This window comes from Pleurodeles waltl, chromosome 1_1 (assembly GCF_031143425.1).
Source record: "Pleurodeles waltl isolate 20211129_DDA chromosome 1_1, aPleWal1.hap1.20221129, whole genome shotgun sequence".
Classification (NCBI taxonomy): domain Eukaryota; kingdom Metazoa; phylum Chordata; class Amphibia; order Caudata; family Salamandridae; genus Pleurodeles; species Pleurodeles waltl.
In genome coordinates, this window is record NC_090436.1 from 528,217,910 (window position 1) to 528,233,450 (window position 15,541).

General features: G+C 41.7%; 1 protein-coding gene across 4 annotated transcripts in view; it reads left to right on the top strand.

Annotated features, from left to right (window-relative positions):
- The window catches only part of FAM81B (family with sequence similarity 81 member B), a 408,082-nt gene that overhangs the window by 227,073 nt on the left and 165,468 nt on the right, over nt 1-15,541 (top strand). For all 4 annotated transcript variants that reach the window (XM_069225555.1, XM_069225546.1, XM_069225537.1 and 1 more), the window contains one exon: nt 474-603. In XM_069225555.1, coding sequence (XP_069081656.1) covers nt 474-603 — 130 coding nt within the window. The remainder of the gene's footprint in view (nt 1-473; nt 604-15,541) is intronic.

Here is a 15,541-nt window from a genome sequence, read left to right on the forward strand (position 1 = left end):
TAGTTTATTAAAAATACATAAAGCCACACCATGCAGTACACATACTTTGACTGTGTATGGCGTCAGGTGGGCTGCAAGGCCTGGCCTGTGGCCAAGTCTTACATCCCATGCCCACGGGCAGCCAACATCCATCATGCATGGCCTTCTGCTGTGTGTGGTTAGCCACAGACTGGCCTGCAGCCAGGTGCTGCGTTCGGATCCCACAGGAGGTGGGAAGTAAAACCTGAATTTATTTTCTATGTAACAAATTCTCTGCTTCAGAAATATATTAAATAATACATGTTCGTGTACACATTTTAGTTTTGGGGGGTTTTGTTGATATTGTTTTTTGTTTTGTTTTTCTATTGTTAATATTGTACTGTTGTGCAAATTTCCCAGTCTGGAACGAGAAGAAATCCCATTTGAATGGTACGTTTTGAACACAGTCAGTATCAATGTCAGTCTTAAGAAGTTTGGTTTACTTTCAATTCTAGATGTGACGCAAGTATTTCGAAATTGTCTGGTGACCTAACTATAACAAGGCAGGAGATGAAGCAGCAAGAAAAGGAGGTCCACAGTCTCAGGGTTGCCTTAGAGGTACATGCCAAGGAGTCAGATATGAAGGTGAGCTTTGGAAACATTTGAGAGGAATTATGACCCACAAATATTTTTCCTGTCTCCGCATTTCTGATCGCCATGGGTTCCATCCTGTCCTCTGGCTGGTATTTAGTGATAGAGGTCCTTAGAGTAGAGTGAATACAGCGGATACAAATTAAGGAACACTTTATTTAGTTGTTGGTGCCCAACCTACTTTGGTTAAGGCATAAATAATGAACCTGTTTCTTAAGCATTTCATCTACACGATCACTTCTTTATACAGTGGTTACATTGCTAAAGTATTCTATGAAGACCAAAATGCCAAATGTCCCTATGTTGGTGCTGCAGCCAACCACTTCCATCACCCTTTCTTCTCCAGATCTCTGAACCCACAGATGAGGTATATTCATTTAAATTCATCGTCTCACTAGTATGAGTAACCTTGTACAAGCACCCTTTGAGGTAATATTTATTATGCCACTTTAGCCAATTCTTTATCGGGCAATCTACTATTTAAAGTGCGAAGTAGCATCAGAGGGGAATAAGTAAGACAAGTGTAAAACACCAGTTTACACCCATGCTCACAAGGATAGCGCCAATTGTTGCTACACTTTGCTTTCTAATTATGTTTGACTAATTTGATTAATTTTCACAGAGTTCAACTGAGCAAGGACAGAGGTTCACAAACTATCCAACTACCATTTGTTTGTTTTCCTAATTTGTAAAGTAACTACATGTTAAGGAAAAAGCAAATAGACAGTGTTCAAATTATACTACATGAACCTTAACAGACTGCAGACTAGATCGAATATTTTGAACCACGATCAAATCTTTCCTCTGACCCATCAATTTAGCATTACAAGAGCAACTATTCTAAAAAGCAAGAAGAATAAGACCAAAGCTGAAATTCAACAGCTAGTGAATTAAGCGGTACATTGTGTGCAAACTAGCTAAATAAATCTAGGCATATATAGTATGAGAGAGCCTCCATGAACAGATAACCAGGTGAATGGTAAACCAATCATGCCAAGAATGAAGCCACACAACTATTGGAAATAAAAAGTGAACACGGTTGTACCAAACGTGACATGTTAAAAGACGCACATTTGCTTAATGGGTGCTGCTGGTTGCAAGGGGACACCAATGGCACTCATTTTTGTGATTTGTGGCGAGTTACGACTTTTAGGGGGAGAAGGAAGCCATTGGTGAACCGTTGATTTTGCTTTGGTTGCTGTACTGGCAGTGGGACATGACAGACTCTGCCCGTTTCTGCCCGTTACTTGCATGGATGTATAGATTAGAGTCACAGGGGATGCTGCCTCAGCACACTTCACAGACCCACCTCTGTCTCCCATGGGCTGATGCTTTCAGCTCTGTTGGTCATGAATGCCCACAAGCTCTTCCTACCATGTCTGCTGCACCTTGGGAAGAAGCCCTGGTTAGTTAAACACTCAAGACTCAGATCAGCAGATCTGATGGACTGACAGTCCTGATTCCCCCTCTTGCTACTAATGCTGCTGACCAGCGGGTCTGTAGAAAGAATGAGACTATGGTGAGTATGTACTAGTATGTACTAGAATGTGGCTTGTTAGACCTGCTGCCTCAACCTGCCTTGTCACCATCACCATCTGCCACACGCTGTGTTCTGACAAGATGGCCATTGCCCCCCACCCTCCCTATTTCTTACCTGCCCATAATTTCTCCAGTGTGACAGGGAATGGGTGAAGTTGATATTTTTGTTCACTGGGGAACATCAGGGTTTCAGTATTTGAAGTGGGGTTCAGCATTTTTATACCAATTATGACCTGAATTGGATCCTAAAATCACTTTCTTTCAAGGTTTACTCCAAGATGATGAAAGCCTCGGTTGACCTCTTGGAGATGATCGCTAGATTGGTTGGGGAAACAGTAGAAGAAACAAGTGATCAGTGTTAGAAATTGGGTTGGTGGTTGACTGTAAGCCCTGGCCAAGCAGCAACTACAATCCTAGTCAGGGTAAGGCACAAGCAAGTCCTAAATTAACCTGTGCTCACCCTCTGGTAGCCTGGCATAGAGCAGTCAAACTTAACTTAGAAGTAATGTGTAAAGTATTTGTGCAACACTTCAAACAGTAAAACAGTGAAATCTCCACACAAACAAATTCTACACAAGGTTGGAAAAAATAGATCTTAATAAATAAATAAAACAAGACCAAAACAACCAAAAGCTAAGAAGTAGATTTTGAGTTATGAATTGTTAACCCCTTCTCTGCCAGGCCTTTCCGCCCCTGTGCTAAGCCTTTTTTTGGACTTTTTTTGGCTATTTAGGGTAGTTGCGTTTGGACCGCCATAACTTTTTTGTCCACAAATTTGTGTCCTTGTTTTCCAACATCCTGGGAATTCTAAAGGTACCCAGATTTGTGGATTCCCATGGAGGGGACCAAGAAATGAGCCAAAATAGAGTTACATTTTATTTTTTGGAGGAAGATGGGAAAAAGTGCTGCAGAAGAAAGTGCCTGTTTTTTCCCTGCAAATGAGATCAACAGTGCTAAAATCAACATCTTTCCTGCTTCCAGGCATATTTGAGTCAGAAAACAAATTTTTTAACACACATTGGGCATTTTACTGTGACATATCCCATTTTTCCTATTTCTTGTGCTTTCAACCTCCTTCCAGTTAGTGGTAGTATTAGGTGTAAATCCAATGGTGAATCCCAGAAGGCTATACATTTCTGAAAAGTATACAAAATTCTACATTCATCAAGGGGTCACTTGTGTAGATCAATCGAGGTTTTCCTATAGAAAGTAAGTGTTCAAATAAAAACATATTGAGTTGAAAAAAAGAACATGGCATTTCTTTCTACGTTTTCATCTATATCTTTTTCCAGCTATGGCAGGATTTCAAAAGCAATATGCTCTTACGTTTGCTGGACCCTTCTGGTTGTGGGGATACATAGGGTTTGTAAGTTCACCAATTTAAAATATAATATTGTCCTTTTTGCCCTCCTACTATCACAATGTATTATAATTTACTATTGTATCAAGTTGTTTGGGAACTCCCCATGTCTAAACTGCTTCACAGTGCCTTGTAATGGTTCCACTGCCCTCAAACCAGCTTGCATGGTAAATACTGGGGCCGCTAATACCCTGGGCACAGTTTCTTCATCTGTGTTTTGGTGATTAAAAAGGAGAATAGAAGTGCCTAACACTCAATGGATATGTTTGCTACTGAAACTGAGGGTAATGAGATGTGAGTGACAGAAAGGGAAAAAGGGTGAATGGTATTTTGTTTATCCTGATAAAACCAATTGACCCGAATGAAATTTTGACTCATGGAACTGGTTGCAATAGAAGTCAGTGACAGCACTAAACACGTTTTTGTTTAATTTGGTGATGGGCAATATGATAAATTAGGTTGTTGGTTGAGGGGGATTAATCCCTACTCAAGCAACAGCCACAATCCTCGTCAGGGGGGACCACAAAAAGTCAGCAAAGTAACCTGTGCTTAACCCTCTAGTAGCTTGGTACAAAAGCAGTCAGGCTTAACTTAGAGGCAATGGGTAAAGTATTTATTCAGTACGTACACAGTAATAAAGTGAAACCACAACACAAGAAAAGCCCCACACCAATTTAGAAAATTAGAGTAAATGTTACTAAAGTATTTGACACTACAACAACAACATTTCAATACGTAGAACCAGAATCATGATTTTTTAAAGTTTAAAGTGTAAGGTTGCACCTTAGCAATCAAAGCAGTTGCAAAAATGATTAGGGATAATGATCTAAGGGGTCTACACCACCTTGGACACTGCTAAAATGAATGCTCTAATGGGCTAACCTGTAGGTGGATTATACCTCTAAAATCCAGAGTGCAATGAGGAGCTGTAACCTTTGGTATAGGTTAGTCAACAGTTAGTATAAATTAAAAACATGAAAATGGCCCACAAAATATGCAGGCTTTAGGTTAATGGTGCTGCAGAGCCAGAAGACACACACAAGATATCTTGTGCAACTTGCAACTTAAACCATCAACAAGACCGACATTACCTGACACCCTATGTCTCACACATTTAGTAACTAAACAGTCACAATACCTAAGCTAGGACATATAAAATGTAATACACATATTGGACATTTTGTTTCTTATTTAATCCTCCAGTAGTCCATACGCTGGACCAGGCACAGGCAACGACATGTATGACTTTAGTTACACTAGCCACATCCATTTCACTTCACATCCTCCTTTTGTCTCTCATTATTCTGTGGTATGTGGCTTCAATTCCACTTTGAGTCACCTGAAACTTGTCAACCATATGTGAGCCAACCGACAAAGGGACTACAGTGTTTATGTCTCTTCTTATAGCCTTAATGACGTGTTTTTTTAATGGATGAATGAAAGAATGAAAAAAGCATTTATAAGGTGTGAGCGCACATGACCTTATTTGGCTTTTTTATTTTAATCTATAAGGGGACGCGTTAGAGTTTTGATGGTCCTTTTGGATACGCATAGAGTAGTTCCCACCAGAAGTCACAAATTCAATATATCATCAATAATGTCAATCAACAATATCAATAATCTTTGAAATCATTGATCATCATACACCATGACCCATTTGGACATGAATAACCACACCTTTAGGTAAAAGTAGAAAGTTTATTTCCCTATATTAAAATACTAATATCATACTCTCAATACGAGCTGGTAGATATAGAAAAACAACACTGGTTGATCAAGCCTTCTAAAGAATCTTAGTCTAATCAATGAGTTAAGGGTCAAACTTTCTATGATCACAATGCAAATTGATAGCAAATATAACTGTAAAGCGGAGATAACATACATTTAAACAGCAACTGAATGATATCAACAGAGTTAATTGCAAACTGTTAATATTTTCTGGGACTCCTTAACTACCCCACGGATTAGCATAGCTTCATGCAAAGCAATTTAATAAACATAAATTTGGAAAACATCTAGCTATGGCTTTATCAAAATAGCGGTTCGTGCCTGGAGACAAAAGGCAAAATTCACATTAAAAAAAGCATTTGTTATACCTCTCAGCGCAGATCGTCAAGCTGCAATTATCTTCGTCAGATGGGCATCTGTTCGATCAGCATCAGAAATTGGACTATAGAAGGGAATAGTTCGGTAAATGGGCTCTAAGTAATTCGAACCATCATGAGCAAAGCCTAAGGACCAGTGTTCAATATCAAAGTCTCAGCAATAAAGTCTCTAGGAACTCATCAGCTCCTTCAGCATAAAAGATCAGAAAGAATGGCATAAAGAATGGCTCCATTCCTGCTCTGTATTCGGGTTAAGTTAAAATTGTCCAAAAACTTTACACGTTGCCATTGGTCAGAAAATCGTACATTTACAGTTAGTCCAATGAAAGCTCATTTCTAAACCTATGATATAACTAAACTGTCTTTCACATGTTAATGATTGGCTCTTCTCCTGTCCACATCGTCAGCTCCGTCAGGTAACAATTTTGTAGCACTTTGTTCTTCCGTTGGTATGTCTATTGTTAGTTCCTGGGCACATCGCTTTCTCACGCATTACACTAGCACATTTTACTTTTTGGGCATAAGATATCCTAGCAAGCAGTTCTCATGTGAAAAGTTATATTATCAGCTAACATTTGGTCAACACAATGGAAAATAATTCATGAACACATTTCTTTATGCAGTCATTTTATGTGAATCGTTTAAACAGTGCAGCTTAAGAAGAAGCTGTGCAACTAGGCCCAAACCTTGCTAAATTAAGGTCTACAATTTTAATAAAGCACATTCCGAGGAAATATCCGTCAATGTGACACACTACTACATTAACCTATACATGAGCACATCACTTTATTAATAAGCACTTAATAGAAGACTTCTTCATGATAGTGACAATCACTCAAGTGGGCACAGACCAACTAGGCCCACAGGGATACGTCCGGAACTAGACATAGTAAAAATGGATATATAATGTGCAAAATGGACATGATAAAGTTCTATCAGAGTGTTTGCAAGGCTAATACCGATAGCCTGAGGGGGTCTCTGAAAGCAATCTTCAAAGACAAATCCAGCAGCTGGACCATCTATCTAACAAAGGCCGAGGAACAGTTCACTCTGGTACACTCCTATATATTAGAACCCTCTATTTCGCAGGCTCTGCTGAAGAAGAGATTGAAAGAGATGGGCGTGCATGCCGCTATGGAAAAAGGCATCTCTCCAATTAGGAATAGCAGCTGAGACAATGGTTTACTTGAATCTTATGCAATAAGTAAAGGCCAGCCTTACATGAAAGCACCTCTAGAAGCTCAAGCTTTCAAGAGCATCTTGTAAATGCGTCTCTTAACTTTTCCTGTCTGGGCCCATAGACGTAAATGGAAGTCATTGCAGGGATATTTGCAGGAATGCACTTTGTGTAACTATCACACTGAATCTATAACTCATCTTGTATGCTGCTGCCCATGTGTGGCCTTAGACAGACGTCAGCTTTTATTTAAAACCCCTGTTCTTGAAAGATGGGTTGAGAACATGTAAAGAAGCCATAAAAAACATATTTACTGCAGTGGTCCCCATGGGAATGGCCTGTTCTGGGATTTTTTTTTTAAAGCGAGACAGGCATTATACTATGCACAGGGCCAAATAAATGCGGGTACCCACAAGGGTGGGAGGGGCGAGGCCTATAAAGAAACCATGCTGATGAAATGGCTTCTACCTTCTTATTGACTTTACTCTTCTTTCAGATGGCGCGTTCTCTGCCCCACAGCTTTAGGAACTGTAGTGATCTGATGTAAGAGGTTATCCCTAAAGAGAGGAGGGCACAGTGATGTTTGCATTTGCACTTTTAAGATCCTACATGTACCCAAAGAGCTGGGAGTCAAATTGCCCATGGGGGGGGTGGTTCCCTTTCTCTCTCTGGATAAATAGAAGGGGCATACAGGAGTTAGCACTTGCAAGTTTAAGATTTAATACATGTCCACAGAGCCGAGAGTTAAGCAGCCTATGGCAGTTTTATTTGGGAGGAAGGTTCTTTCTCATGATCTCATGTGAACTAGTCTAACCAAGTGAGCCCATGATTCTGAGACAGATTAAGACTCATTTTTGTGGTCAATTAGTGGGGTATATGGAATGGGAAACATCCTGAACAACTAGGTCTAAACCACTACTTGCCTGAACCACTACTGCTAAACAACTAAAAAGTCTCTACAACTAAGTACTGAACAACTACTGTCTAAACAACAACAATTGTGCCTGAATAACAATTGCCTGAACAACTACTTTTAAAGTAAGGTTTTCTTTTTGTATACCCTTGTATACCCTCATCTGGCAATTCGCCAATGGAGTTATCAATTTGCCAGGGAATGCATGATGACCGTAGGAGATTGCAGGTAGTAATTTCGTCTTTAACACTCCTTATTGCCTCTGATGTTGGTGCCCTAAGCCGATGATGGAGTTTTGCTAATGCATAGGAGATTGTCTCTGCTTTGGCTGTCATTGCCGCTACCTGATGTGATATTCTTCCCATATTTGATAGCCAAACTCCAAGGTCCATATTTGTCTTCCATCTCTATACTTAGCGGTCTGAGTTTCTAAGCTCTTTGATATTTTTTTACATGGCGGCCAAACACCAGAACCTTGGTTTTTGCTGCATTTTCTTTTAATGCATTTCTCTCATTCTAGCTGCGTAGTATATCCAAACCCCTTTTTAGCCCTATCCGGGTTTGGGCAAGCAGGACCAGATCATCTGCATACTGGATTATGTGGAGCACAGTTTGACCCAGTCTCGGAGGGATCGTATTTCCTCTAAGCAACTCTGTGCCCAGATCCGCTATGTACAGACTGAAAAGGGTCGGGGCAATAACACAGCCCTGCTTTAAACCTTTATTGGTGTGGATCAGTGGTTCCCAACCTTTTGAATTCTGTGGACCCCCATTTTATCAATACTGGAGCCCGGGGACCCCCACTGAATCATTATTGGAATCCGGGGACCCCCACTGAGTCATTACTGATAGTTGGAACCTAATATTATTACATTTTCTAAGCAGTCGCGGACCCCTAGGGGTCCCCGGTCCACAGGGTGGGAACCACTGGTGTGGATCTTCCTGGTTACATGAGTATTTGTAATTTTTATTCGCACCCAGGTATCGGAGTATAGTGCAATTATTGATGCAACAGTTTCCTGGATATCCCTCAGGTCGCCAATTTCTTCCAAATGATATGGCGCACCACCCCATCCAAGGCCACATACTATAGTCAATAAAGCATGCAAAGAGCAGCTGCAATGATGGTTTCAATGCTTTTTGACCTAGATATGAAAGTGCGAGAACATTATCTAGGGTAGAGGAACTAGGTCTGAAGCCGGTTTGGTTTGTAGGTATGATATCGTTTTCTGACATCCAGCTTTCGAGCTCTTGAAGCAAAACTCTTGCATAAGCTTTACTATCTACACCTAGTAAGGCTATCAGCCTATAATTTTCAGGTAGGGTGATGTCCCCTTTTTAGTAAATAGTATGAAGTATTGAACCTTTCCAGGCCTCTGGGACCACTGAGTAGTGTAGGCAGTCATTAAATAGAGCAGTCAGAGGTTCAGCCCAATAAGGTTGATCGTCTCTGAATGTGCTCCCTGGAAGACCATTTGGTCTGGGAGACCAGTGTGTCTCATGTTGCCAAGCACCATTTGCACTGTTTTAATAGTGATGGTTAATGGCGTATCATCTAGCCCGTCTACCTCATGGTGCCGCCCAGTGATATCTTGGGCATCTGCATACTTTGGGTCCACATAAAGATTTCCCACGTGCCTTTCCCAATCACTGGCAGGGATTACATTAACCGTGGTTATGGATGCATGTAGCAAAGAGTTGCTGTAGTCCCAAAATTCTCTGCTTTTACTAGGCGATAGCAATGCAACTAAGCGTTTCCAACTTTCTTCGGTCTCTTTTATCTTCAATAACCATATTACTCTTTTATACTCTTTCTGTGCCTGCCTAATAAGGGCTTCCATTGCAGGGATTTGGTTCCTCCTATAGCACCTTTCTGCCTGCCGACATCTCCTTTGGACCTGTGTGCATTCCCTTGTTACTGGCAGTTTGCCTGCACTTTGTCTATTACACCCAGTGTGACCAACCTGCACTCAGCTACAAAGCTGGACATGCAAATTCTTAAGCACATGTCCCCATTGGGCAGTTATCTGACTTACCCCAGATTTAAAGTTTATAGGACCATTAACCTGCTTCCATGCCTCATGTTTTACCTTGCAGGCTGTGCTTCTTCTAATTAGTTGTGTTAATGGGCATAAGCCAGATGTGAGTTGATGGCCACTAGCTTTATAGGGCTCGTGTCTTATTGCGCCAAGATCAACTTCTATTATCACTGGATTATGGTCACTTTCAGTTCTATTGATCACTTTGTGGTTGAGCATCTGCACATCAGTGCTGGGCTTAAGAAGATGTACTCTATCGTGAAATGTCCTCTACTGTTTTGCTACAGTTAGTTATTCTCAGATCATATTCTTTGAAAAAGGTTTCTAAAGCTAATCTTCCGGGTACTCAAAAGGACCCTGTTTCCTGACCAAGTTGGCGAATGTTGAAATCTCCTACAATCACACATTCATGTTCTGGATGTTCGTATAAAAATTCCTTCAGCAAGGACAAAATTGATTTGACCATCATCTGTTTCTTTTCTTGGAAGGGGTTAATGTATAAGTTTACAACTGTTACCGGGATAATTTGTTTTATAAAAGGCTAAGCCATATATGGTTATCACATGCATGTTACTTGTTGATTTCTCCCAAGTTACCAGTTTGACTGCTAAGTCTAACTTAAAAGTATATTGCAAGGCCTCCAATATGTCTTCCAAACAAGTTTTTTTTTGTGCAGGCAACTCAATTGTCGTAAAGCCCAATATAGTTAATGACTCCAGCAACCATGTTTCTTGGAAGCACGTATTATCTACATCATTTACAAAGGTCTCAATGCTGAAGCTGGCTATAAGGGAAGCCAAACCCGCCATATTCCAACTGATTATTTTGATTGTTTTGTTTTGTGTTTTTAAAGGAGGACTTTTGGGGTTAAATATACGTTTTCCCTCTGGTAGTCAGAGCTGTAGGAAGCCAGTCCCATCCTTGTGCCTCGCATCACCACTGCCATTTTTTATGCTGTCAGATTGAAACTCTCCTGTGTTCCTTGTCAGATGTATAGTGATTTTCTTATCTATCCTCAATGGTTTTATCGACGAAGGTTCTCTCAAAGCGCTAAGTGTTATTCTTCCGGGCGTATTACTTAGATTCCAACAGCCAGAACTTGGGGAAAACATTCTATGACTGGTTTACTTATTTTTATACCGCAATTTTCTAGCAGCCCTTCATTTTCAAAGATTCTAATGATGTTACTTTGTTCGGACCATATAATCAGTGTAGATTTGTTCTGGCTGATCCATGTGTATGTGTTAAAATTTACTGTTAGTAAATCTTCTGTTGTGAGATTTTCAAATAACGGTATGTGATGCAGTAATCGTAAAATGTTTGACCTATTGTGTATATCCCATGGCCTCTGAGAAACATATAATGGAGTAAAGATTATTGTCTACTGATCAGTGTTTTCCTGAGGGTTTGCAGACTTTGGGGGTTATTCTAACTTTGGAGGAGTGTTAATCCGTCCCAAAAGTGACGATAAAGTGACGGATATACCACCAGCCGTATTACGAGTTCCATAGGATATAATGGACTCGTAATACGGCTGGTGGTAAATCCGTCACTTTTCCGTCACTTTTGGGACGGATTAACACCTCCTCCAAAGTTAGAATAACCCCCTTTATGTTTAGTGCCCTATTGTACTCCTGGTCAGACTCAGGTCTATGTATGATAGAATGTAGACATCTTTTTTTCTGCTCCAGATATTCTCCTGACCCATCCTTAATCCTTCTATGAATGAAATTGTTTCTTGGGTAACTTTGTATTCTTGGTGGCCACCATTTTGCTTCCCTTGATTTAATGTTGGGCTGCTTGCCCCTTGCTACCCAGGAGGTTCTAGCCCCTATGACCGATTGGATTCCAGTGTGGTTTCTTCAAGGGCTAGGTGCCAATTAATAGGGTGTATCTGATTTTCTCCGTTGCATTTTTGTTTTAAGATTGTACCTCTGTTATTTGCATGTGACTTGTTTTGTGGCACCCTTCCTAGATTACCCTCTCTGGAGCTCCTCATCCCCTCCAAGCCAGGCTGATATATCATGAATTTTGTCATAGGGATGGCCCCACCTAACGTCTCTTCACCCCCCCTCGAGCTCTTGTTCCTTCACAGGCTCTGGCTCATGGGCTTGGGACGGCCCCTTTATTATCCTTGGGTCATTTGTCTCCTGGTTCCGGCCCAAAGCTCAAGGGGGTGCTTGACCAGATTTTACAGTGGGCTCTTCCAGCCAAATGTTGACAAGTTGAGAGTTGTATTCTCCTTTGCTGGCCAGGTCGTCCTTATTGTTGGTAATTTGAGATTAAAGGTCAACGTTAGCAGTCTGGTCTCCCCATTTGGCATGGTAGTTTTAGTATTTGGGCAAGTAGCAGTTGAAGGAGCAAACAACGATCTCCGCTCAAATATTGGGTGCGGCTCCAGCAGACCTGGGGTGTTGCTGGTGTCATATGAAATTATTCCAGTATGTTTCTTTCTATTAATTTATTTTGTGACTTTAAGTGATTTTTTCTGTCTCTTCTTCTTGTTAATTGTGGTTGTTGGTTATTTCCAGTATCAGACTTGCATGGTTGATCAGAGACTCTCTCCAGGGTTAGCTCTTCTGGGCTATTTTTAGCCATGATAATATTGGGAGACAGTGGATGCACAGCGAAAGGTGGCCTGTTTTTTGGTTTATTCTCCTTGCCTTCACCTCCTCTACTGTAAATGGGGGTATGAAAGGCCCCTCTTTACTGGTTACTTAAAAGGGTGACCTATCTTTTTTCTTGCCTCCTGGCGACATATAGCTGGCTTTTTTTATTGGTTTCCCCAGCAGATTTGCAATGTTGGATGAGGCTAGTTAGCAGCGCTGGTAATGTCGATAGTTTGTCTATAATTACATCAGTGTTGCTCCCCTCCACTCCCTTACCATGTGTGCATCTATTGTCCCCCCTGTCAATTTTCCCTATTAGTGTGTTCAATTTATTATCTAACAGAAGTACATTCTGAGCCAGCATGTGGGTTCATTCTAAATGAATCTCCATCTTATGTGACTGCCAAGTAAGAGCCTTAACTGCATCTAAAAGAGAATTGTTAATAGTGTTTATGATACAGCCAGCACAACCCAATTCCTCCAGCCCCTCACTGGGTGAGATTTCTTCTCCTATATCCTCCCCGAGATCTCCCCTGTGCTCATCCTCTCTGCCTTGTTCTTCCAGGCTTGTTTCTTGCAGTGTCCAGCATTCATGGGCTGTTGGGGCATGAGAGTCCTACAAAACCTCCCGTAATCCCTGTGAGACGGGCCTGGCTGTTGTGAAGGGACTCTTGTACATGTAATCCCACTGATTGAGATAGTACTATCTGATGGATAGCTGCCGCTTTTAGCAGTTGGATGTTACTTAGAAGTGCTAACTGCCCCCTATTTGACTGTTTAAATATCGGGGCTATTCTCTTTGCTTTAGTTTGGTGAATGAGGGCCATCTGATTAGTATTAATGTTGTTACCGGTGTTGATGTCAGTGGTGAGACTATTACGATTCTTATTATACATGTTCATGCCTTCTCCTTTTGCGATGTCCGCCAGCTCTATCAGCTCCCCAATTGTTGAGGCGTCCAGGCAGCTATCTGTACATGCAGTGCAACTGCCATGGTTTTGTTCTTGTTCTATTTGAGTTGACCTAATTACTGGGTCAAAAGCAAGTTTTGGGGGGGCAGCGGCGGGCTATGTACCTTAATGCCCTCGGATTTAGTGGATTCAATAGTTTCCCCCACTGTCCCTACTCCACTCCTCGCCCTTGTGAAGTAGTTGTTTATATATGTTTTGCTGGCATTTGGGGCCTTTTGCTTCATACCCATCTTCTGATCTTTCTGATGCTTCTGAGCCTTAGGTCTTTCCTCCAAGGTCAACTCATTGACATTTCCATTGCGGCTATTTTCTTTTATGGATTCTGTAGACTCTGTTGCCAATGTCATAAGTCTCATAGGGCTTGCAGGACTTGAGGAGTAATTATGTGGATATGTTTAATTGACATTTGGGACCTTTCGCTTCAGACCCATCTTCTGGTCCTTCTGATGCTCCTGGACCTTAGATTTTTTTATCCTAGATCAACTCATTGACACTACTGTCGCAACTATTCTGATCTATGGGTTCTATAGGCTCTATCGCCAACGTCATAGGTCTCATGGGGCTTGCAGGGCTTGCTAGGCTTGAGAGGCTCATGTAGCACCAATACTTCTTAGCTCCTGTTTTAGGCATCTTAAGTTTGCTACGCAGCCCGTACCCATATATTCTGATTGAGTCTGATATGCTATGACAAGCTGCCCCCTCGGCTTGCTGATTTCCCTCCATACAGAGAAAATTCTGTGTGCCAATTTCCGATTGCCTCTAAATATTTTGAAGGCCCTTTGTTCCTTCTGTCTCTTCTGCCTTACCTGTGTTACCTGTTTTGTGTCTCAGTTCTTACCCTCAGGTGGCTTGAGGGGCTCTAGGGGCTCAAGGGGCTCAAGGGACTCACAGGATTTGGGACATTCAGGGATCTAGGTGGCGTTATTGCCACTGTTGTCAATGATTACAGGAACGTTATTTCATCCAGCTGCTCCAACCCTAGCTCCGACTCCTTTCTTTGCGTCTGTGCCCACCCTGACGATGTCATATAGCGTCTTTGCAGCTCTGACGATTTCGGTTTTTTGAGTGGCTTTTGAATTTGCAAACTCCAAGATTTTGCGAGGATTCTATTGACTTTTGTAAAATTTTGTACAGCTTTGTAGATTTTAGATTATATCCAATCTTTAAAAAATATAATGTTTGTAGGCGTTGTGCGCTAAACGTTGGGCTGATGGCCCTATTCACACTCGTGTTCACCTTGTATGATAGCTGCTGATTGAATGTGGCACGAGCACGCTTATTCCGATCTTCTGGAGCTGCTCTGTTTCTGTTGCGATGGAAGTATCTGTGTCTATGACAGTGCTCCTGGTGAAAAGCAAGTGTAAACCAGCCCCAGTGCAAAATGCAAATGACAGGGTGCAGCACTGCGCTGCTTTAGTTAAAAAGATGTGGCTTGCAGTTCCCAAGGCACCCTCACTTGGACTTGATGAGGCTGCAAATCTGGCTGGAAATCTGAAGTCCAGAGGTTGAGTAGGCGAGGTATGATGGGGTAAATAAGTTGTAGAAATAACAGCCAGAAATACCCCCGGGCCCTCGCATGACGATCAGGTTTGGCTCCTTTAGCTTGTTTGCCTCAGGGAGACCGAAACAGGGGTCAGGAACAGCGTGCCGGTGTGATATGATGCTGGAGCAAATAGAAGTAGCAGACGCACCCCACAACAAACAGAGGGCATAGGGGGCTGAAACTCACTGATGCAGCTTCTCCTTCTTCACTCCGTCCAATTACCGTAGCCCCCCAAGCCCGATCACAGGTCTCGGTGGGGGGGGGAGGGTTGGTCGAAAACACACAAACCCCGCCAACGCCCACTCTGTTCCGCTGCGTGCCGCTGTGCTCAGATGAAGCCGCGCTGTTGCGGCTCTATTGCCTGACTCTGCCTCTGCCACAGGAAGTGCTGTTAGATTTCCATCTATAATTTAGAGTACTTCTTTGTCTAGTCCCTTTTTTGGATGTGAGTAAGATTATTATTGACCATCTGCTATATGCTTCTAACTTTCACCTGTGTTTCTGAAGAAAAAAAGAACCCAGAACTAACAAAAAAAAAAAAAAGGACAAAAAAAAGTATAACCAGAAAAAAGTGACATATTTGATTAACAAGCCATTAAAAGACTACAACTGTGCAAAAATTCTGACCTTGGCAATCCTATCAGATTCGCAGGGTTGATGGGATGATTTCAAAAAG